At 42.6% G+C, this 24,488-nt stretch overlaps 1 protein-coding gene across 2 annotated transcripts in view; it reads right to left on the bottom strand.

Annotated features, from left to right (window-relative positions):
- Nucleotides 1–24,488, bottom strand: part of LOC126354845 (ketohexokinase-like) — a 77,745-nt gene that overhangs the window by 48,993 nt on the left and 4,264 nt on the right. Inside the window, exon 2 of one of the 2 annotated variants that reach the window (XM_050004827.1) lies at nucleotides 21,206–21,300. The exons of the other annotated variant lie outside the window; for it this stretch is intronic. Within the exon in view, the coding sequence (XP_049860784.1) occupies nucleotides 21,206–21,210 (5 nt within the window). The 5' untranslated portion in view covers nucleotides 21,211–21,300. The remainder of the gene's footprint in view (nucleotides 1–21,205; nucleotides 21,301–24,488) is intronic. 2 annotated transcript variants of the gene reach the window in all.

Below are 24,488 nucleotides of genomic sequence, written 5' to 3' on the forward strand. Positions count from 1 at the left end.
ACTGTTTACATCTGAAGGGCTTGGTGTGAAGTCTACATTCTTTCGAGTATGTTACCTCAGCATGTTATAATCGAGCTACTGACGTTTGCTTTGCTATTGCAGGTACCCTTAATGAACGTAGAGGCCTACGCTCAATTCATCGTACAACAGTTTCCTCAGTCAGACCCGACAAAAGATCTGAAAAACTTTCAAAGTTATGATGTTTTGTAAAGCCAGTGAATACATATAAAGCCACCTTCCATTCTCTCATAGGCTAGTCGGTGTTGGAACCGAACCCAACGGACAAAAAGCGAAAATACTGAAACCTGTATTTACGTATGCCTTCACATATGAGGATCTTTTTATATCGCCAACGTTGGACCAACATACAGTCTCATAAATAGGTGATTTGAAACAAGCTGCAGCATTGTACAACACGCCTTAGACCAGTATCTACCGAGCAACGTTGTCAGAAATGGAAAAGAACAACCACTGTACAATGACCGCGCAAGAAAGTTGCTAAGAAAGCAGTTAGTTTTGTAACTGATTTAACTGACATCAAAGTCTGGATCACTAGCAAAAGCTGAACGAGATCAAAATGAGCGTACGAAGAGAATTGCGAACTGCATTCAATTAATTCGAAAGTAAAGTTTAGCACAGCGACTGCCAAAAAATCATAAGAGGTTTTAGTCTTACGTAACGTCCGTAAGTCGACCGAAATCACTTTTTTAGTCACTCAGTCAGCATGCTACTACCGAAACGGTGATGACACAGAGGAGGCCGAAATACGGAATTCAGTGTCCTGAAATTGTTTTACCAGGGAAGATCGTCATACGGTTATTAATCTGAGACGTCGCACGAACGCCGACATGGCAGATATTGAGATAAATGATCCCTGAATAGCTAAAATCGCCCAATAGTGTAAAGCCATCTGGACTAGACGAAATAACTGTGAGATTCTACAGAGACTATACGAAACAACTTGCATATCTTCTCTCTGTTCCAAAGTACCCACACACCTATTACTGTATGTCAATACAGGGCGCATCCACCATTCGCCTTTATGAGGGCTCGAACTTTGCTGGGGACACTTTGAGTGAGATGTCTGAATGTCTGTGGAGGGATGAAAGGCTGCTCATTCCTCCTCAAGACACCAGAAAATGTAGAGATGTTTGACGCTAGTGTCTGGAACGAAGTCGACGATCTTAACTCGTCACAGAAGTATTTCATTCGTTTTAAGTCGGGATTCTGGACGGGCCAGTCCATTGCAGGAATGTTACTGTCCAGAAGCCATTGCCTCACAGATGCAGCTTTTGCCGTGCGTTTCCAAGCTGATACAAACAGTGATCTTCTCCGAACTGTTCCTCTTCTGCACAAAGTGCACAATGCTGTGTTTTGTTAATCACAATAAGACGACTACGATCTAAGCACGAAAAACACTCCCATACGCTAACATTACTTCCTCTGTAATTCACTGTTGGCACTACACTTGAGGGCAGGTAACGTTCTCCAGGAATTCTCGTAACTCAAACCCTTCCATCGGATTGCTACACAATATAGCGCGATTCATCACTCCAAAAAACTCGTTTCGCTCTTTACGCAGTCTCAAGCGTCGCTTAGCATTGACTGCAGAAATGGGTAGCTCATAAGCACCTGATCGACGTTGTACCCCATTCTTTTTAACTCTCTATGCACGGTCAATGCGCTAGCTGTTGTGCCGTTAGCACTTTGGAACACACGAGTGATTCCTTCCACTGATTTCACACGACTTTTTACAACCTCCCTCAAAATGCTTGACGGCCCCTGTCCGTCAGTAAATGATGTCAGCCTTGTTGTGGTTTAGCTGGGTCCCTCTTTCGCGTTTCCATTTCAAAACGGCATCGCCAACGTTCGACTTGAGCAGCTTTAGGAGGATTGAAATGTCCCTGATGTACCTGTTTCTCAGGCGACGTCCAGTGACTAGTCCCCGTTCGAAGCCACTGAGCCTGCCTGATCGATCTATGCTGCTGTTACCGAATCTCTACTAACAACACATTACTCGCCGCCGCCTTTTATACTGGCGGATCAATTCCGCATTACGTAGGGTGTCCGGATTCTTTTGATCAGATAGTGTCTATCGCAGGTCGCTGCAACAACAAAGCGTACCAAGCATGTCGGCCGGAGTGGCCGTGCGGTTCTAGGCGCTGCAGTCTGGAACCGGGCGACCGCTACGGTCGCAGGTTCGAATCCTGCCTCGGGCATGGATGTGTGTGATGTCCTTAGGTTAGTTAGGTTTAATTAGTTCTAAGTTTTAGGCGACTGATGACCTCAAAAGTTAAGTCGCACAGTGCTCAGAGCCGTACCAAGCAACCGGAAAACATACGTCATTCCCATTTCAAAGAAGGGGCGTCTAAATGATGCACATGATTGCAGTCCTATATCACTGACGTCAGTCTGTTGTAGAACATGTTCTACGCATACGCATTATGGCTTTTTATGGAGATCAAAAATCTTCTCTAAAAAAACCAATATGCAATCCGTAAATAGCGATCTTCCGAGACACAACTCGCTCTGTTTTTCTATGAAACCAAGGGCGTCGTAAACAGATATCCAAGTTGATATCGTGATTTCCGGAAGGCATTTGATACACTTCCGCACTGGCGTTTGGTGGACAGAATACAAACTTCCCGAGTACCGAACCAGATTTGTCACTGGATTAACGCCTTTCTAAGTGATAGAACTCAATATTTTATTTAGTTATTGTTTTTTTATTTATTTAACCTGATCTGATTAAGGCCATCAGTCCCTCTCTTACATCAGACCAGAGTTTCACACATAAAGTATCTTCCTTACGTCGTTATTGCCAAAGAAATAACTATTTCAATAAGAAACAGTAATAACATGGCTTTAGTGTCCTCAGTGACAATACGAATAAATAATACTGACAATGAACTAATAAAGTTAATACTAGCAGTACTTGTATTGCTGCTGGAGCTGCTCCTGCTGCCACTAATAGTGATAACACTAATACTAGTAATAATAAAAAATGGCAACAATAACGACAGTCACAGATATAAAAAGAATTTATATGCTTTCTGGTGTAGTGAGGTCTGGGGAAAGGAAATTTAAGGAGACTGCACCAGTCAAGAATACTGGAAAATGGGGGAAGATCTCGGTGGAAGGAAGGATGCAAAAGGGCAATGAGTGCGTACAGGGACTATGGCAATCATTAGTGTTGCTTTTGTAGATTTGTCATTAACTGTCTTCTGAAGCTGGAGATGTTATTCGGTTCTCTAACATAGATTGTCGGATTCCTGCTACTGAGAACATCGAGAAAATGGATGTTCGTTGGGGTTGGACAGAAAGAATTTTGCTCTGGTGGCAACAGGTCTTTCTGTCACGTAGTTCGGACAAGAGCGTTAAGGTCGAGGAGAGATATGGGAGACAGTGTACGCCGATAAGACAGTGGAGAAGACAGAGGGTATGGAAATCTCTGCGCTTCTCTGCATGCAGCCAAGATAACTGTGCATCTGATGGTGAAATATGTTCATAGTGTCGAACATCACAGATATAATGAACACAGGCTTTAATAACCAATTGCCAGGCGCCGTGAGCTGCCTGAGAAAGTCCTTGCAGGATGACATTGCTGTAATCAATAATTAGTGGTATACGTGTTTATATAAGTTCCCAGGTGAAGTGTGAAGAGCTTTTTTATACTTTTTCAGGGCATGGAGAGATGCTGATACCTTCTTGAACATTGCCGTTACGTTCCCAGTACAATTTACATTTTCTTATGTTATCACTCCTAGACTCTTTGCTGAAAGAGAGAACTGATATTTGTCCCATTTAGGGGTTCCCGATATATCGGGCTAACAAGCTTAGAATGACCAACCAGTGCCACTGGGGTTTTGGATGGATTGAGCTTCAATCCTATATTCTGCGTCCACTTTGATAAAGAATACTGGTCGATATTGAAATTCTCGATAGCTGTCTTCGCTTTTATTGGTTTTCCTCTTAGATGCAACTGAAGTCGTCAGCGTACATGTGGTATTTGTAGTAGCACAAAACTAACAACACATTATTGCCATACAATGAAAAGAGTAAAGGACCTAATATCGATCTCTGGGCACTTGATATTACCTGCCTCCATTATAATTTTAAGGTGGCGTACATGAGGCAATCCTGGCGAGATGTGAGATATGAGCGAAACCATTGCACTGTCCTTGGCAAGAAATTTAGGCTGCTAAGTTTGGCAAGTAAAATGTCGAAGACGGCAGTATCAAAGACTTTGCTGAAGCCTAAGAAGCACATTATAATCGCTTCTTGCATATCCATGGCAAGCTTCAGGTCACGTGTTACCTTTAAGGCAGAAGTTGTGCTGCGATATTTAAGAAAACCTGAAAGGTCTTTGCCTAGTAGGTTCTTTGTAGTTAGGTAGTTTGTTAGCTGGTCATGGACTACATATTGTCGGTGATCAGAGGATACAGTGGCAAGGTTATTTTTGGGTAGTCGCTTAAGTAGTGGTCTGTATCCACGCATCAGGGAAAACATTTGTGATTAAGAAGTGGTTGAAGATATCTGTTATAATGGGCGGTAATGAATCAATAACACGATTCATCATTTGGAAAGTGATGCCATCTTGTCTAGTAGATGCTGATCTGATACGCGTGACGGCTTTTTTTTGTTGCGGTATTGCAAGTAACATGCTTCTATACAATTTTTCGTGGCTGCAGTCGTTTAGTCCTTTGAAGCAATCAATGAGTCTCGTTTGTGGTTCAGTTGTGATTGTAGGAGAAGTGAAGTACCAGTTCGGTTCTTCAGCTGGGACAACTGGATCATTTGTAGCTTTTACTTTGCCTATACCAAGACCACTGATTTTTCCTAAGGACAGCTGGTCTATTTCTGTTGTCAGTTAATGTATGAGCTTGCCTGAGTTCTGCATTTCTCACAGCTTGGCTGACACTGTTCGACTTCTGCTAGTAAGCAACTTGATTATCAGGCGTGGGGCGCAGTTTGCATGCCTGATATGCAGCATCTCCGAGATTCATGAGCGTTTTAGATGCCAGTAGTTAAGGTGCAGGTTACCTTCTTCCTTTTCTGGTCTTTAGGGGAGCATATTTGTCATATGATTTAGTCAGTTTGTTGGTGAATCCATAAAATTTTTCGTTGCTGTCCGAGAAAGGAACAGAAGACGTCCCCCAAACAATTTCTTGCGCCTCAATTGAACTACTAATAATCACTGCGTTTGACGTTCCTGTATATAGTCACTTGGAGTTCCTTTCTGGGCGTCAGGCTCGAACTGCCGCCTGGTACACACCTGGAGTCCGGAAAGTTACGCGTTTAGCTTTTTCTGTGTTTTCTTTGTAGCACATTTCTCACACTTCGTGTGCATTTCCCTATTTAAGAGGTTTAATCTCGCGTTGTGTGACTGTACAGTAGTTTGTAGGACACTAATTATTCATTTGTTTGTTTTCAAGCGCTAAAGACAATTCGTTTCAGTCTAGTAAATGTCAGTCAGGCTCCAACTGTCGTGTGGTACCACGTGGGGAGCGGCAAGTTAATGATTTGGCTTTTTCTGCGTCTTGTTAGTAGCAAATTTCTTAAATTTTGTGCGTTTCTTTTTCTATTTAAGACGCGTAATCTTGCGTTTTTGTAACAGAAAAGGGTAGAGTCAGGCAGTCTGTAGCACACTTGCCATTTCCTCTGTACAGTAGCTACACAGGTCATTAAGGTGTCAACTTCCATTACTAACACATCCGGAGTGTAGCCAAGTTACAAATCAAGGTTTCTGTACGTGCTTATATAGTTTACTTCTTCAGTCAGCCCTTCTAGGATGGGTAGGATGTGTGAGTGCACCCTGCACAAGAGGCCAGCAGACTTTATCACTCCCGCCAACACTATTTTCCTAAGAGGCTTCATAACGCTCCTAGCATAGGAGCTCCCGAGAACTACCAAACCCCTGCCCCCATGTGCCATGTGTGAGCTGGTTTCAGTTCACAAAGAGCTGAATGTGCTTTTGGCTAGTCAGCTGTCTCCAGGCTGCTGCCTCGGGGTGTAGCGGGAGTGAAGAATCTGACCTGTCGCATGGGACACCACAGGTGCCTCTTGTTTCGCCCACGGGCTCTGCTGCAAAGGCACCTTCCGTGGTTGATCCGCCGTCACTGCAGGATGAATGGCAGGTGGTGACGTTTTTCCATCGCTCAAGCCGGAGGGGGAAATGGTGGCTTGGTGTCTGGCCTCAGCTGTTCGTTCTGTAAGTGAACAGGTGGGTGCTCCTTCAACAGGGTTCGACAGGCACATGGGGACATGGATTCGGTAGTTATCAGGAGCTCCAACGTTACGAGCGTTATGGAGCCTCTTAGGAATATAGTGTTGGCGGAACCCAGAGTTGATCGGTGTCCTTTGGTTTGGAGCCAAGTGGAGGAACTCAACCAAAGGATTCGTCGACTCTGTGACGGTCTTGACTAGATTTCTGGATCTGCGTTATCAAGTGGAGAATTGTAGGACGCTCCTTGATAGGTCAAGGGTGCACAACCCAAAGGAAGCAGCTTCTTGGGTAGCAGAGTAGATGTGGAGTGCACATCACATTTTCTTATGTTAGGCAGTAGTTTGAGGTACTCTGATGAACACTCGCCAGACAACATGCAGATAGCGAAATCAAACCACGTGTACAGTAAAGACACTTAGACTCTCAAAATTGTATAAGTAAATTGTCGAAGTATTCGTAACAAAGTTCCTGAATTTACTAACATCCAGTAAACTTCTCGCACTTAAATTATTCTTGGGATGGAGAACTCTTGAAGCGTGAAGTAGAAAGCTCTGAGGTATTAAGCAAGTCATGGAACATATATCAAAAAGACAGATTAGACGCAATAGGACTGGGAATGTTCATTGCAATTGACAAAAATATTGTCTCTATTATGGTCGAATTTGAGTGTGACAGTGAAGCCATCCGGTCCTCTATAAAAGGTCTACGTGAAATCAAGTTCATTGCTGGATGTTTTTACTGGCCACCTGACTCCACTGTGACAGTGTTAGAGTGATTCAAAGACAGTCTACGGTCAGCAGAGCGGAAATACCCAGATCATGCAGTGCTAGTTGGACACCTTCAACTAGTACTGTGGATCTGGGCATTTCCGCACTGCTACCATAGACTGTCTTTGAATGACTTTAACCTGCCGAGTATAGACTGGGACATCTCTGGACCCAATGTGAAGTGCTTCTGGACACGTTTTCATAAAACTGTCTTGAGCAGCTAGTTCGCCAGTACACACGCAACGCAAATATTTTAGGCCTTGTAGCTAAAATCTGAGCAGAATAAGATGCGCTGTCAACAGGACATGCGTGGAGAGAGCAGTAGTGATGGGGTTATAGGCAGGCACTCTAGGGGAAATACTGAGCACTGGAGGGTAAGTCTGTTCTACACTGATGCTTATGCTCATATTTTTTTGTAAACACTAAGTGGAGCCCTTCCACCGCCACACTTGAATGGTGACTTTTCAAACAGATCTGCCACCTTAGCTTTGTTTAGAATTTAAAATGAATTCCACTGAAAATGCAACAAAAGCAGAAATTTATTTTCATCTGGCTTGTTAACTATCTTTAACTTTTAGAGAAACGTCAGGAATGGTGCATTCTGAGTAAAACCAGTATTTCTCTTGTTGACATGTTAAAATTTACTTCTTCTGCCAAAAACACGGCAGAGTTTACACAATGTCACTTCAGTAATGTGTTGTGGAGATGCAGTTGTGAGAGAATTCTGAAACAGCTGTTTATTAAGTTTATTAAGTGAGGAAATGATGAAAAGTAAGGTCAGCATCTAATGAAAAAGGCCTTCCTGGATATAAAAATAAACGTATAATGTCTTCACTTACGTTGTTTCAAAACTCAAAACCCATGGTGGTTCTCGTTTCACCAGCTATCGATGGTCATTAAAAATTATGTTCTTTCATCGAAAAAGTCTGTTGTTAGTGGAATAATAAGGCACATAACGAAGTTTTGCATAATAACGACATGGCAAAATACCCTCAAAAAGTCTGTAGTTAGTGGAATAACACAGCAGATGATGAAATTTTCCATAACATCCACATGGCAAAACACTCTCCTCTTTGTGTGCTATCATTTGCCAAAATCGCATTTCGATATCTCAAACTGTTTATAAAATTTGAGGAATGTTATGGATTTTTATATCTGGCTTTATCGCTGGCGTGCATGATCCCAAATGAGTGTGCTACATCAGATCAATTTTGTTAATATTGGTCAGAAATAGTGACCCTCACCCAATTCTTAAGAAAAATTCAATATGTTAGCTAAATTTCATATGCAGCAACATATTACGTACACTACTGGCCATTAAAATTTCTACACCACGAAGATGACGTGCTACAGACGCGAAATTTAACCCACAGGAAGAAGATGCTGTGATATGCAAATGATTAGCTTTTCAGACCATTCACACAAGGTTGGCGCCGGTGACGACACCTACAACGTGCTGACATAAGGAAAGTTTCCAGCCGATTTCTCATACACAAACAGCAGATGACCGGCGTTGCTTCGTAAAACGTTGTTGTGGTGCCTCGTGTAAGGAGGAGAAATTCGTACCAACACGTTTCCGACTTTGATAAAGGTCGGATTGTAGCATATCGCGATTGCGGTTTATCGCATCGCGACATTGCTGCTCGCGTTGGTAGAGATCCAATGACTGTTAGCAGAATATGGAATCGGTGGGTTCAGGAGGGTAATACAGAACGCCGTGCTGGATCCAAACGGCCTCGTGTCATTAGCAGTCGAGGTGACAGACATCTTATCCGCATGGCTGTAACGGATCGTGCAGCCACATCTCGATCCCTGAGTCAACAGATGGGGACGTTTGCAAGACAACAACCATCTGCAGGAATAGTTCGACGACGTTTGGAGCAGCATGGACTATCAGCTCGGAGACGATGGCTGCAGTTACCCTTGACGCTGCATCACAGACAGGAGCACCTGCGATGGTGTACTCAACGACGAACCTGGGTGCACGAATGGCAAAATGTCATTTTTTCGGATGAATCCAGGTTCTTTTTACAGCATCATGATGGTCTCATCCGTGTTTGGTGACATCGTGGTGAACGCACATTGGAAGCGTGTATTCGTCATCGCCATACTGGCGTATCACCCAGTGTGATGGTATGGGGTGCCATCGGTTACAAATCTCGGTCACATCTTGTTCGCACTGACGGCACTTAGAACAGTGGACGTTACATTTCAGATGTGTTACGACCTGTGGCTCTACCCTTCATTCGATCCCAGCGAAACCCTACATTTCAGCAGGATAATGCACGACCGCATGTTGCAGGTCCTGCATGGGCCATTCTGGATACAGAAAATGTTCGACTGCTGCCCTGGCCAGCACATTCTCCAGATCTCTCACCAACTGAAAACATCTGGTCAATGGTGGCCGAGCAAGTGGCTTTTCACAATACGCCAGTCACTACTCTTGATGAACTGTGGTATCGACAGTTGTACCTGTACACGCCATCCAAGCTCTGTTTGACTCAATGCCCAGGCGTATCAAGGCCGTAATTACGACCAGAAGCTGTTCTTCTGGGTACTGATTTCTCAGGATCTATGCACCCAAATTGCGTGAAAATGTAATCACGTCAGTTCTAGCATAATATATTTGTCCAATGAATATCCGTTTATCATCTGCATTTCTTCTTGGTGCAGCAATTTTAATGGCCAGTAGTGTATGTAATCACTCATTGACCAGTCTGATGTGGCTGTAGAAAACAGCAAAAGAAAAGCCAAAGCTTTAAATTTCGCGTTTAAGGAATTGTTCACACAGCAGAATCGTACAAACATACTGTTGTTTGACAATCGTACAGAGTCTCAATGGGGGGCATAGTTATAACCATCCCCGGCGTAGAGAAGCAAGTGAAAGAGTTGAAAACACTTAAGTTGCCAGCTCCCCAGAATCCCAGTTCGGTTTTACGAAGAGTAATCTACGACGTTGACCACTTACTCAACTTGCATATGTAGCGAATCTCTCGCCCATTACAAAGTCCCAAGCAACTGGAAAACATTGCAAATGACTCCTGTATACAAGAAGGGTTAAAGAAAGGACATGCAAAATTACAGACCAATATTCTTAGTATCAATTTTCTGCAGAATCCTTGAACGTATTCGCAGTTCGAAAATAATAAATTTCCCTGAGACGGAAAAGAAAGCACCACTCGTCTGAAACTCAGATTGCCCTTTCTCACATGATATCCTGCGAACCATGGATGGGAGCCAACAGACATCTACATCTACATCTACATGAATACTCTGCAAATCACCTGCGCCTGGTAGAGGGTTCATCGAACCACATTCACAATAATTCTCTGTGATTCCACTTTCGAACAGCGCGGAAAAAACGAACACCTATTTCTTTACATGCGAGCTCTGATTTCCCTTATTTTATTATGATGATCGTTCCTCCCTATGTAGGTCAGGGTCAACAAAATATTTTCGCATTCGGAGGAGAAAGTAGGTGATTGAAATTTCGTGAGAAGATCCCGCTGCTACGAGAAACGCCGTTGTTTTAATTATGTGCACCACAAATCCTGTATCATGTCCGTGACGCTCTCTCCGCTATTTCTCAATTGTACAATATTTGCTGCTCTTCTTTGAACTTTCTCGATGTACTCCGTTAATCCTATCTGGTAAAGATTCCACACCGCGCAGCAGTACTCCAAAAGAGGACGGACAAGCGTCTGCTGCATCTTCTAAATGTTCTGCCAATAAAATGAAGTCTTTGGTTCGCCTTCCCCACAAAATTTCCTACATGTTCTTTCCCATTTAAGTGGTTTGTAATTGTCATTCCTAGGTATGCAGTTTTCACGGCATTTAGATGTGGTTGATTTATCGTGTAACAGAAGTTGAACAGATTGCTTTTAGCACTCATGTAGATGAACCCACACTTCTCATTATTTAGGGTCAATTGCCAATTTTCTCAGCATAGAGATATCTTTTCTAAACCGATTTGCAATTTGTTTTGGTCTTTGATGACTTTACTAGACGATAATCGACATTATCATATGCAAACAACCTAAGATGGCTTCTCAGTTTGTCTCCTAAATCGTTTATGTAGGTAGGAGCAGCAGAGGGTCTACAAAGCTAACTTGGGGAACGCTATACATCACTTCTGTTTTACTCGTTGACTTTCTGTCAATTTCTAAGAACTGTGATCTCTCTGACAGGAAATCCCGGATCAAGTCGCATAACTCAGGCGTTATTCCATAAGCATGGCATTTGATTACAAGCCGTTTGTGAGGTACAGTGTCGAAAGTCTTCTGGAAATCTAGAAATATGGAATCAATCTGAAATCCCTTTCGATAGCTCTTAACATTTAGTGTGAGTAAAGATCTAGTTGTTCCAAAATCCGGTTGCATGTCGACGTTAATGTTATAGGCCTGCAATTTAGTGAATTACTCCGATTGCCTTCTTGAATATTAGTGTGACCTGTGCAACTTTCCTGTCTTTGTATACGAATCTTTGTCGAGAGAGCGGTTGTATATGATTGTTAAGCACGGAGCCATTGTTAAATACGGCCCTATTGTGAAAGGAACCTAATTGGTACACAGTCTGGACCAGAAGACTTGCTCTTATTAAGGGATTTTAACTGTTTCACTACTACGAGGGTATCTGCTTCTAAGTTTCTCATGTTGGTAGCTGTTCTTGATTATAAGCTTTAGCAGCGCAGTCATAGATAGTATTTCCATTGCTGTCACACAGAGAAGGCATTGATTGTGACTTGCAGCTAGCATACTTTACATGCAACCACAATACCTTTGGATTTTCTACCAGTTTCCGAGAGGAAGTTTCATTTTGGAAATAATCTTGCTTTGAAGCCCGCGCTGAATGTCGAGCTTCTGTAAAAGATCGCCAATATTTAAATTTGGCATGCTTTTTCCGTTATTTCTGCAACAGTGTTCTGAGCAGTTTTGTGTACCAAGGGAGATCAGCTTTGCCGCTTGTTAATTTATTTGGTATAAATTTCTCAACTGCTGACGATACTAACTCTTTGAATTCAAGCCACATCTAGTCTACAATTACATTGTCTAACGGTTTCTGACGACACGAGACAGTGTGGTGCTGCAGTATAAGACTCACACGTCTCTCGCAGTTGAATTACGTACTCTGTGCAGCCAATCTTCTTCTCGGGTCAGACGGCTGCATCAATCTTCACAAACTCTTCTTCTCCGAAGAATGTAGCTGGTTAAAGGAATTTCAAAATAGACTTCTTTTCTACTCTTGAAATGATTCTGTACTCTCAAGATACTTTTTGTTCAACTCTGTTATATTCTCATCTCCACAATAAAACAAATGGTTCAAATGGCTCTGAGCACTATGGGTCTCAACTGCTGTGGTCATGAGTCCCCCAGAACGTAGAACTACTTAAACCTAACTAACCTAAGGACATCACATACATCCATGCCCGAGGCAGGATTCGAACCTGCGACCGTAACGGTCGCGCGTTTCCAGACTGTAGCGCCTAGAACCTCTCGGCCACTCTTGCCGGCCCACAATAAAACAACTTCAGAAGTTTTACATACTCGTTCAACTCTCGCAAGTCAACCCCATGTTGGACCATTGGATACTAACAGATACAATTACAATATGTTTGATTTAACAACCACTGTAAAACCAGTTCTTGCTTCTAGCAAGTCCAACACCACAAAAACAAATGAAAGTTTCTTTAGTTCAATACATAATTCATTTGTTCACAACAAATGCAGTCGTTACACCGTCAAGGAATAAAGCGTGCTTGCTCATTGTACCGGTTAACAGCTTCTACGGCGCGAGCGGCAAACGCGCCGATCGATCGTTACTATTGCAGTATTCTCCCGATACACATCCATCTTGCACACACAGAAACCGGCGGCGAGGTAGACACACCTCCACTCTCTCGCCCTCGTACTTAAAATATCGGGTGTTCGAGACGGTGGAAAGCCGAGTGTCTGTAGAACTTACACTGTAATTCTCGAGGCACTACAATTGTTAATTTGGAGGGAGTGGAGATTGTCTCTATAGTCTATTCACCGAGAGCTGGGACGAAACATAAACAGTGTCACGTGAGCGACTACGCTCGTTTCCAGAGCAAGCATTCGGTGTTCACGTGATACGTAGGGGGTGTAGAAAATCTTTGGTACACGCTTCGCGGCTGGCCGCGTTCGGCTGGCTGCCGAGCTGTCACAGCGGACCGTGAGATACCTGGGCAACAATGTACGAAATAAATTTAACAATAATGTTAAAATAATGTTAAACTGAGTTCATTCTGTCGAATCAGATTTATTTTCATTCAGGTTTCTAACAAAACGCTCCATTCAAACACAATTAATTGTTAATTTTAATAACAATACCAGTAATAATAATGATAAAGGACGAAACAAGGTTCACTCTGTCGAATTTGAACTGTTTTCATTGAGGTTTATAACAAACCGCTCCTCTCTCTCCTCTATAATGCAGTCTAATTTCCACATTTGAGTTTCCACGTTTTCTACGACACGGAGGATGCACTTGTTCCAATCCTCTGCAGTCACTGTTCTTACTGCTTCTTCTATCAGTACTTTAACTTCCGGCATTTTGTATGCAACATAGTCTTTGATTCTGGCTGGATGGCGTTTAATTCACAGTGGTACGGAGGAATTCTGAGAACAGTTTTCCCTGCATTCTTCGCCATTTCATCTATTGCGTATTCGTTGTGCGCTGTTCTGTGATTTTTAACTATATCTAAAAGTTCTTTCATCAACATACTGTCTTCGAAAGTGATGTTTTTAGATTTTAGCCGCTCTGATATTTCGTGATTATTGGAATTCGCACTGGGAACTTTTTCTTTTCTCCGAGAATGGTACGGCGCATTATCAGGAACAATAACTGCATTTTCCTGAAGCCGAGGAAGAACATCTTGAAACCACTTCTCGAAGGTTTCGGCGCATATCTCCTCATGATAATCTCCACTTTTCTTGGATTCGAAAGTCCACAAGCATCCTTCAACGAACCCTGCTTTGCTGCCAATGTGTGCGATAATCAGAGGTTTCCCTTTACCTGATGGGCCCTTGCTTGCGGTGGATAATCCGGACAGAAACGCTTGTTTTGAGGAATTTATAGTGTCATGTACGCTGACGTAACTTCGGGTATGTCCTGCGTTCACCCACGTCTCGTCCAAATAGTAAATGGGTCTGCCTTCATCTCTCAACCGTTTAATGGTTCGAAGATAACGCCGCCTCCATAAAATGATGTCATCCCTGTCTATTAGCATGCTATCGCGCCCACGCCGGACATATTTGAAATTCATTTCTCACAATAAAGTTCAATGTAGTTCTCCGAAAATTGCCCAGATCTGCATCTTCGTTCACGACTGCAAGCACTTTGTCAATTGTTGGCAATTCGTTCCGAAAAAAAAAAAAAAAATCGTGTACTTTCCTTCGTATCGCATTTCTATCGAAGTCATCAACACTTTCAGAAAGTTCCTGTCGTAATTTTCCTTTCTTGAGAGACTTCAAAGAGTGTGTGGCCTTGTACACACTTATCACACGATACACTGAAGAACATCCAACACCTGTAGCTGCAGCTGTTTTCGAAATAATGTCACTCATCGACTGCTCTGGATGTAACAGTTCCGTTTTATACACATTAAGCACCACGTGCTTCTCAGAAGAACTTAATGATTTCTTCTTTGCTCGCATCTTTGGTGGACTCTGAACTGACAAGTCGACCTTGCTCGCTGAATCCGTAGATGACATGATGAGGACAGCAGTATGTGATGCTAATGAAATAAGTAAATATATAAAATAAGAAACCATGCGATGCTATTGGATGCGCACATAAACAGTGAATGCTCTGCGTGACTACAAACACATATACTTACTCTAATAATCAACTAGTCTTTCAAGCGTATTTACAGATGACCTTCAGATATCCTGAAATCGCCGCTGTACAACACCCACTAACGAGCTCACACTGACTGAGCGCCGCGCCTGCGAACCGCTCATAAAGGACAAACGGTTGCACCATCGCATTCGAACAAATTACAAAATTAAATTCAAACCTTTCTGAAACTTTTCTCGCTTACACCCCGACAAAAAAATTTAAAGGGGAAAAGTTTGTCGCTTACTATATTTCGGATGATGATTTGGTAAATGTTCTGCATCAGAAGTGAGATTTTAATTTATTACTTCACTATTACTGACTCTATTGGGCAGAAAATTTGCACACGTCATCAATATATAGTACTGAAGGCAATTATAAAATTATTTTGTTGTGCGACACACAGTTTAGGAGGTACGGTGTAATAAATATAGAGTAACGCGAAGAAAGAAGTTTTCCTGAAAGCTTAAATATTTCTCTTTTTCAGTGACAATAAATTTTAATGTAATATAAAAAAGGTGTCGGAAGGTAGTTCTCGGATCACTTTATCATGTTCAGATGCCAAATTATAAAAAACACGTCACGCGCCTTGCCGTGTTTACAGTACGTCTCTTGTTTCAGTGAATAGGAAGGTGTCAAGCGAATTTTTACCTGCTTTTTTGAGTAGATATATTTTTGTTTATTTTTGGAGGATTTAGTACGTATGGTATTCAGTCTCGTTGCGACAACCCTGTGTTCACTAATCCCTGTATCCATTTCGACGTCCGTTATCAGTTCAGGATTATTTGTTGCTAAGACGTCAAGTGCGTTTTCACAACCATTTACTATTAGAGTGGGCTCATGGACTAATTGCTCGAAATAATTTTCAGAGAATGCGTTTAGCACAATTTCAGATGATGTTTTATGGATACCTTCGGATTTAAACATGTATCTTTGCCAACATATCGAGGGAAAATTAAAGTCACCATGAACCATAATTGTATGAGTCGGGTACGTGTTTGGAAATTAGACTTAAGCTTTCTTTGAACCTTTCAGCAACTATAACATCTGACTTGGGAGATCAAAATCCAATTCTTATTTTATTCCGATTGGCAAGAATGACCTCAACCCATACTAACACACAGGAACTATCTACTTCAATTTCGTACAGGACAAACTACTTCCAACAGCAACAAACACGCCACCGCCAACTGTATTTAGCCTATTTCTCAACACCGTTAGGTCCTTCTGCTGAAATTGTCTCATCCTTTAGCCAGCTTTCAGTTTCTATAACGATTTGAGCACCAGTGCTTTCTATTAGCGCTTGGTGCTCTTGTACTTTCCCAACGCAGCTACGACAATTTACAGTTGTTTTTCCGATGTTTCCTAGATCTAAAGTATTCCAGTGTTCGACCTGCACTCTTTGAGACTGAAGCCCTTTTTGTGTTTCCCCCACACACTCTGACCTAAAAAACCGCCCAGTCCACGCCACACAGCCCTTGCTACCCGAGTAAGCGCCTCCTGCGTATAGTGGACATCTGACCTATTCAGCGGATCCCGAAACCCCACCACCCTGCGGCGCAAGTCGAGGTATCTGCCTACACGGTGGCAGAACCGTCTGAGCCGCTGATTCAGCCCCTCCACTCGGCTCTATACCAGAGGTCCGCAATTGGTCCTGTCGACTATGCTGCAAGTAGTGAGCTCTGCTTTCACATCGCGAGCAAGACTGGCAGCCTTTACCACAGATTTAATATTACTGGATTTCCAAAATTATTTGACACTGAGCCCCACTGTGGAGTTTTACCGAAGGTACGAAGATACGGTATAGGTTCCCAGATATGTGAGTGGCTCGAAAACTTCTTAAGTAACAGTACCCAGCAGGTAGTTCTCGTCATCGACTGTTCATCAAAGGGTACTGTCAGAAGTGCCCCAGTTAAGTGTGAAAGACCGCTGTTATTTTCTACATACATAAATGATCTGGTGAGCAGGAATCTGTGGCTGTTTGATGATGATGCCGTGATACACGTGAAGAAGTCGTTGAGTGACTGTAGGAGGATACAAATTACTTACACAAAATTTCTAGTTGGTATGGTGAATGGCAGCTAGCTCTAAATGTACAAAAATACAAGTTAATACAGATTAGTAGAAAAAATAAACCCGTAATGTTCGAATACAGCATTAGTAGTGCCCTGCTTGACAGTCACGTCTATTAAATATCTAGACGTAGCGTAACAAAGCGTTTGAAATGGAACGAGCATGTAAGGATTGTAATAGGGAAGACCAATGGTCGACTTCGGTTTATTGGGAGAATTTTAGGGAGGAGACCACATAGAGGACACTAGTACTCCTTGTGAATTTGGGATCTGCAGTATATCGGATTAAAGGAAGACATTGAAGTAAATCAGAGGTGAGCTGCTAGATTTTTAACGGTAGGTTCGCACAATACGCAAGTATTATGAAAATGCTTCAGGACGTCAAATAGCAATCACTGGGGGTAAGGTGACGTTCTTTTCAAGAAACAGTACTGGGAACATTTAGATAACTGGCATTTGAAGCTGACTGAAGAAGGATTCTACTACCGCCAACATATATTTCAGAAAAGGACCACGAAGGTAAGAGAAATTAGGGCACGTACGGAGGCATACAGTCACAGATTTTGGGACGACGCTGCTTGTAATACAGTAATAACAAAACTTGGAACATTTCACTATCCACCTTGTTTTATGTACGTTTCTGCACGTTTGAATTTTAGTAACAGCTATGGTGCAATATCGTTGGTGCTTTGGATGTAAAGAGAAGTATTTGAATGGAGGACCAGATTTGTACAAAAAAATTATAATTGTAAATGTCATATGATTTGAGGCACTTTATATGTTGAAAACTACTGAGACACGGTATTATACAGTCTTGTACTGTAGAGATGATGTCAGCAGTTTTACGGCCATGTGTTTACAAATGTGTTTGAGTAAACTGCCAATCAGTGTATACATATTGGTGCTATGTTCACAAGCAGATAAAATTTGTACATGACATCCTCCCATTGATGGAGGTACTCAGATTATTGCATGTATCCAAATATTTCTGCATGAGATTTTCCCATGTAGTGACAGAGTAACGTAATTAATTAGCACAAATTCGACAATAAGAGTCAGTTCAACAGAAAACCATTAATTTTTTTTTCTCTGTCACTTCTTTTATTACTCCAAAATTCGAGCGCTGATCTTGTATTGTTTACTTTTTTGTAGTGTATAATTTTATTTTTCTGATGAGATTGCGATAAAATGTTACAGATATGTTACTTTACTGCACAAAACAGAAGGGTAAATCAAGAAAAATTGAAAATAGTAATAGGTAAGTAGCTGGTGCAAATCGCTTACAGCATTTACTGTAACAATTTCGTAGTTCCAAATACATCGTTTTCTCGTGACACTTTGGCGCCGTCTACAGTGTCATAGTAACAATTAATTACAACACAGATTCGACAACATGAACAAGTGCAACAGAAACCGTAGAAAAAAAATTGTTGGCTTTCACTTCGTATCCCGTTACCAAAAAAAAACATAAATACAATAGAATATGAGCTATGTTACTGCGACGAAAAAACACAATACTATTGCTCTTCACATCTTTAAGCCAACTTCATTTCCTGATATCAAATTTCTAATATGTCTGTAAAACGCGTATACAAAGTTACCGGTAATTATGAAAGTGATCTGTCTGTAGCAGCGAAGTAGTAACACTCAAAATACGATAAGTGCTAAAAAATTCGCCGTCCCAAAATCACGCGACGAGCTGCAGGAGATTTTGCAGACATAATTCTCGTTCTGTACATGCAAATACTTACTCCATAGATATGAACACAGACGAAACATTTTCGCACTGCTAGCGTCGAAGCGGAGAAAGCGTGAACTTCCTTTGATAGTTCGCTGTAATACCGTCAACCAGTGGAACACGAGAGTACGTATTGGAAACAGAATGCTGTTCATTTGCGCTCTCCTGCTGTTTACACCAGAGAGTTCTCGTTCGCTTGTGTTCGCTCCGGCGTAAACAACAACCGATGCGGCCGACAAGGAAGCAGACTACAATGTGAGTGAAGGATAGTTCTTGTCAACAACCAAGTCACGGATGTGCGCTCCCATGTAGCGAAAGAGACATGCAACATCCTCACATCGATTTGCGCGTAGAATCTTCACCAACTTTAGCTGCAGTTCAGTGTCACGTACTTTTCGAGGTTCGTTCCTTGCTTGCCCCGAGTGTTTCTCTCGACACACGCGCCGTCGTCTGTGGTTGGATTATTGGTTGGTTTATTTGGGGGAGGAACCAAACAGCGAGTCATCGGTCCCTTCGGTTTATGGAAGGATGGGGAAGGAAATCGCCCTTGCTCTTTCAAAGGTACCATGCCGGCATTTGCCTGAAACGATTTAGGAAAGTCATGGAAAACCTGAAATAGGATGGCCGGACGCGTGTTTGAACCGTCGTCCTCCCGAAAGCGAGTCCAGTGTGCCACTGCGCCGCCTCCCTGGGTGCCATCAGTGGTCTAGGTGTTAGGATGTTTGTTTCTACTGTAGAAAGCGGAGACACATCAGCAATGTTTGTACCTCTCAGATGTCAAAGACGCCCTGTGACAATGCTAATCTTCACTCAGATAAAACACATAAACTGGTAATTGATCATCAGTGGTCATGGAAGCTTCAGTCTCCTTTATTAAGTGGAATACCTATGCAGTGCTTGGGTCACCCAGATTACAACTGTTTGCTAAGAGAGTTGCAACATGTAATGGCCACAATTCACAAACCAAGGAAACTTTCCAGGCTGACGATTTTATATGTGTATTGTCAGAAGTCTTTCTTTCTTTGTTAACAGTTCACTAATGCACTGACAACATCTTTGACATAGAGGCTTGCAACGCACTCGATTTCTCAATTAACAGAAAAGTTCATTTGGTTTCCACTGAGATTCCAATTCAAGATGTCGATGAACTGTGCACAAAGTTTCCCAGTTTTTATTCTATGGGACGGGCTGTGCGAAGGTCATACAGGCTCGGATCCAAGTCACAAAAACCACTATTAGCCATTTCTTCTAAGCCCGCCCAGTGCCTCACGTTCTGCGCGACTGAATCAAGGTGGAACTGGACCTTAACCAAGTCATCCACCAATTTAGTCCAGCTCCTGTGCGTTTCCATTAATAATCATTAGGAAGGCCAATGGCTCGCTTAGACTTTGTGGGGCCTTCAAAACAGTGAATGTGCAAGTTATTGTAAATACTTTTCCTGTTCCTCGACCAGAAGATTCATTCTCTAGATCAGTGGTCGTCGAACTGTAGCTCGCGTGGCACTTGTGGCGTGAATCAAGTATTCTGCGGCCCGCAGCTCTCAGACCTATTTTACTATAATACTCATCTAGCAACTAAAAGCCAAATCAAAAAGCACCAAGTAACGTTAAGAGCTTCTTAAGAATGTAGTTTTCCAGCTCAGTAACAAACCAAACTATGGTGTAGTCGGCATGTGTAGTGCTGACGCCTGCTATCGACATCACAAAGATGCTCCTTGCTATCGAAGCATCGCTGGCCACGCCAGTGACAAGGAAGCAGCAAGACACACTCACAGAAGTTCTCCGCGCAACCGTCGGCGGCCTGTCTTGGAATAGACTGACGCACGGACACAAGGTCAGTTTACGCCAGACTACGTTCCAGTCAACTCTTAGTCCACAGCAAGCAACAGAGTTAGGGACAACCGTTTAGACTATTCAAATAAATCCTCAAGTCCTTGCATATCTTTGTGAGCTTTTTCCTTGAACAGAGCTACGAGAAAGAGTTTCTACTGAACAGTGCTTCGAGTTGTTATACCAACAAGTGTATTACAAAAAAAAATGGCTCTGAGCACTATGGGACTCAACTGCTGTGGTCATTAGTCCCCTAGAACTTAGAACTACTTAAACCTAACTAACCTAAGGACATCACACACATCCATGCCCGAGGCAGGATTCGAACCTGCGACCGTAGCAGTCGCACGGTTCCTGACTGCGCGCCTAGAACCGCGAGACCACCGCGGCCGGCAAGTGTATTACAGCATAAGTGTTACACTGGTTCTATGAATGTATATAAATGTACCTACGCTCTAACGCACAGTCACAGCAAAGAAGAAGTTGCATAACAGAAGATAAGTGTTCATTTTGACTGTAAATATATTTCAGTTCTTACATTTTATGTACGCAATAATCGTGTCATTTATCACCTGTTTAGAAGCCAGTTCATTTGTGACCACCCATGACGATGAAAACTACTTACAGAGACAGTAATATTTTAAGATGTGCATAGTTTTAATTGACATTGGTAAATTTGGCCATGAGATAACTCGTATGTGAAGTTGGCTGCTTACCTCATGTATTAAAAGATGCGAGAGGGGGGATGTTTTATCGTTTGTCTTCCAGTACTGACAATTCCCAGGCAAGCACGACTCTTTCCAGTCAGCGACTACGGTATAAATTTTGATATGAAAATGAAATAGATTCTAGAATACAGATTGCAGAGATGGTCATCTGCAAATGCAGTATATATTTATAACAAGAAATGTGAAATTAAATTAAGGGTTTTGTAATACAACATAATGAGTAGGAGAAAAATAATATTCAGAACGTTTAGTAAACATCTGTAATCATGTCTCATACTGCATGATGCATTTAAATATAAGTAGAGTCACTGTTATTAATTAATCAATCATCTGCTCACACAGACAACACAATAACACGTCTTCAGGCAGTTGCAGTATCACAACTACTTAAACCTAATTAACCTAAGGACATCACACACATCCATGCCCAAGGCAGGATTCGAACCTGCGACCGTAGCGGTCGCTCGGTTCCAGACTGTAGCACCTAGAACTGCACGGCCACTCCGGCCGGCCCCATAGTGTTTGACTCAAAGATTATGAATTCAGCTCTTCAAAACTATGCCTAGATAAAATAGGAGGCTCTAGTTATTTTGCAAGTTCCATTATATCTGTAGGGAGTTGAGTTTCATCTGGTGACAAAACACAAACCACTGCTGGCTTTTTTCAGTCCCTGGCCATCACTACCACATACAAAAGTGTATCACTTACAGTGGTATGACCTGTTCCTGTCAACATGCAATAATATTGTATACAAGCCTACCAGTTATCATGCCAATGGAGAAACATTACCAGGCTTCCATCTGATCCAGACATGGAGCTCAATCAATACGAGGTCGTTTGTTTCAATACAGATGCCGAGGCATACCACATTCTGGAAGATTTTGCAATTATCCCATCAATTATCACAGCAGTCGGAGGAGGACCCTGTCGTTTGGTAGTTCCCAAAATGGGTGAGACTGAGCTGGCCTGATCGCCAACCAGAGCAGTCCAGCCCTATACTGAGAACCTTGATGTAAGGTCTAACCGCTCTTGGTGGCATGCCACTTGTTGGTTCATCACATGAGTCTTACCAGGTAGTCAATGCAAATTCATTATGTGGCAAAGTGCTTTCTTTACTTCATTCAGGACACTGGAACATCACTCACACGAAGATCTTGGTTCACCATCACGTCTATTGGCCAGTTGTGGGCAAAGAAATCGAGGACCTGGCACACACATGCCTGGAATGTGCACCTCAACAGGCTGTTCCTCCTTAGGTTTTTTCCTATGGCCTAAACCATCTGATCCTGTGGACTGTGTGCATGTCGACTATGCAGGACCTTTTTGGCTAATATGTGACTCACAGTGATAGTCGCTTTTTCTGAGGCAAAAGTGTACAGCAACAGTAGAAACCACAGTCAAAGCATTCACACAAGTTTTCACCATTGAAGTTTTTCCCAGGGTAGTGGTCACAAGCAATGGATCCTTCCATGGCGACAAGTGCAAGAGGCATCAAAAACAACCCACACAACAGACATTACAGCAATGATACTTCAGTCCGTGCAAAGCATGAACTCAAACTGGCCAGCTTACTGGCAGATCAACAGAGGGCAACACCAATGGCCACACCTGCAACAGCTCCAAGGCTTGTGCACAGGCTGATCAGTGCTTGTGGGCTGAACTATTTCCTACTTCCTCAGAAACGAAGTTTGGGCCAATCAAACAAAAGTGTTACTCCCCCCAAAGATGACTATTTAGACCCATGCTGAGATGGCAGCTAGCAGTTCCAGTGCAGCTAGCCGCATCAGGAAGGCCCCACGTGGATGATGCAATACCAAGATCAAATCCTCTTCACATCACTGTTACCGTGAAATGGGATTTTGCCAAATGGGATATTGCCGAGTGGAGAGGACTTTGGCATTATATTTTGCTATGTCTCCTGCACTAGGAAAGTGTTGGATTTAATGTCAGTATTACAACATTCATTCATACAGAATTTTAAAAGATTCTATCTGTGACTTACATTTTGGAATTCAGTTCATTTGACCAATCAGTTAGTCAAGAAAGTTTTATTTTCTTCTTCTTCAGCAGTTAGTTATTGTGTTCAAATTTGCGAAGTTGTTTCTTGTGTTGCAAATAAATCTGTTCAATTCGAATACCTGGTGAATGTTTTGTGTGATATATGTGAAGGAAGCAACATGTCAGCCCCAAGTTTGCTTCATTCACATTTATGAATTTTTTTTGACCAATACAGAATCTGTTATCTCTGTACTGCTCTTTTCCATCTTGAATCCAATGGAGAGGTGGATCAAATGGTTTGCAGCTTCAAAGAAAACCTTAAGGTAGAGGTTCAGTCAATTCACTCACAGAAAATACATTAACTCTTGAATCTTAAATGGCTATACCAGCTGCTGGGACTCCTGCAGAGATCCCACATGGTAGACAATCTCAGACCTCCTTGCACTTCCTCCACCCACAGTAGAACAAGCTAACATCTGCACACTAGCAGTTCAGAACAGACAGTGTGGTGTGGGTGCAAACATTTGTTTGGCAAGCAGACAGGTTGGATACCTGCAAAAGACTCTGGCACACGACCTTTGGTGTGGAGCACCATTGGAACCAGCTGCAGTCTAGGCTGCCCCCACCAGGGCTTCCACGTCATACCACCTTCAATCCTGGACTCAGATGGCTCAGACTTCAACATTGCCTCTTCTTCAGCTACAACAGCTGCAGCAACAGCAGCAGCAAGAGCCAGTTTCTTGCAGCTGCCATGGACTGGCTCCTCGCATTCTTTCCATGTCAAGAAGCAGCAGCCTCTGCTGAAGCTACAAACCCAATCCACTCTCATGTTGACAATGGCATTGACACAACAATACGCTCAGCGACACCACCACTCAGCTAGGTGCCAGGTTTAGCAGCAATACTGCACACCCAGCCTCACTGAGCAATGATGTTGAAATGAGAAAGTGCGTCCCTGAATATCTGTGGTGGTCCCTCTTCTTCCACACTAGAGCTGCCATAAGCTGGACCTATGAATCCTATATGTTGTCTCTTGGGGGGGGGGGGCGGAGGAGGGATGCTGTATCCAGTAATTCAGAGATCAATATGTGAAATTGCATTTGCATGGTTCCCCTACCAGCATAACACAAATTACTGCATTACACAATGAGCGACACAGCAAGCCAGAAACATACAACCGGGCACCTTGTGGAATCATGTGGTGCCAATCAACTTCTTCTGGGTTAGAACAAAGGTGCCAACACACCTAGTGGAGGGCCTCTTATGTGTTGTC

This window comes from Schistocerca gregaria, chromosome 3, assembly GCF_023897955.1.
Source record: "Schistocerca gregaria isolate iqSchGreg1 chromosome 3, iqSchGreg1.2, whole genome shotgun sequence".
In the NCBI taxonomy this organism is placed as follows: Eukaryota; Metazoa; Arthropoda; class Insecta; order Orthoptera; family Acrididae; genus Schistocerca; species Schistocerca gregaria.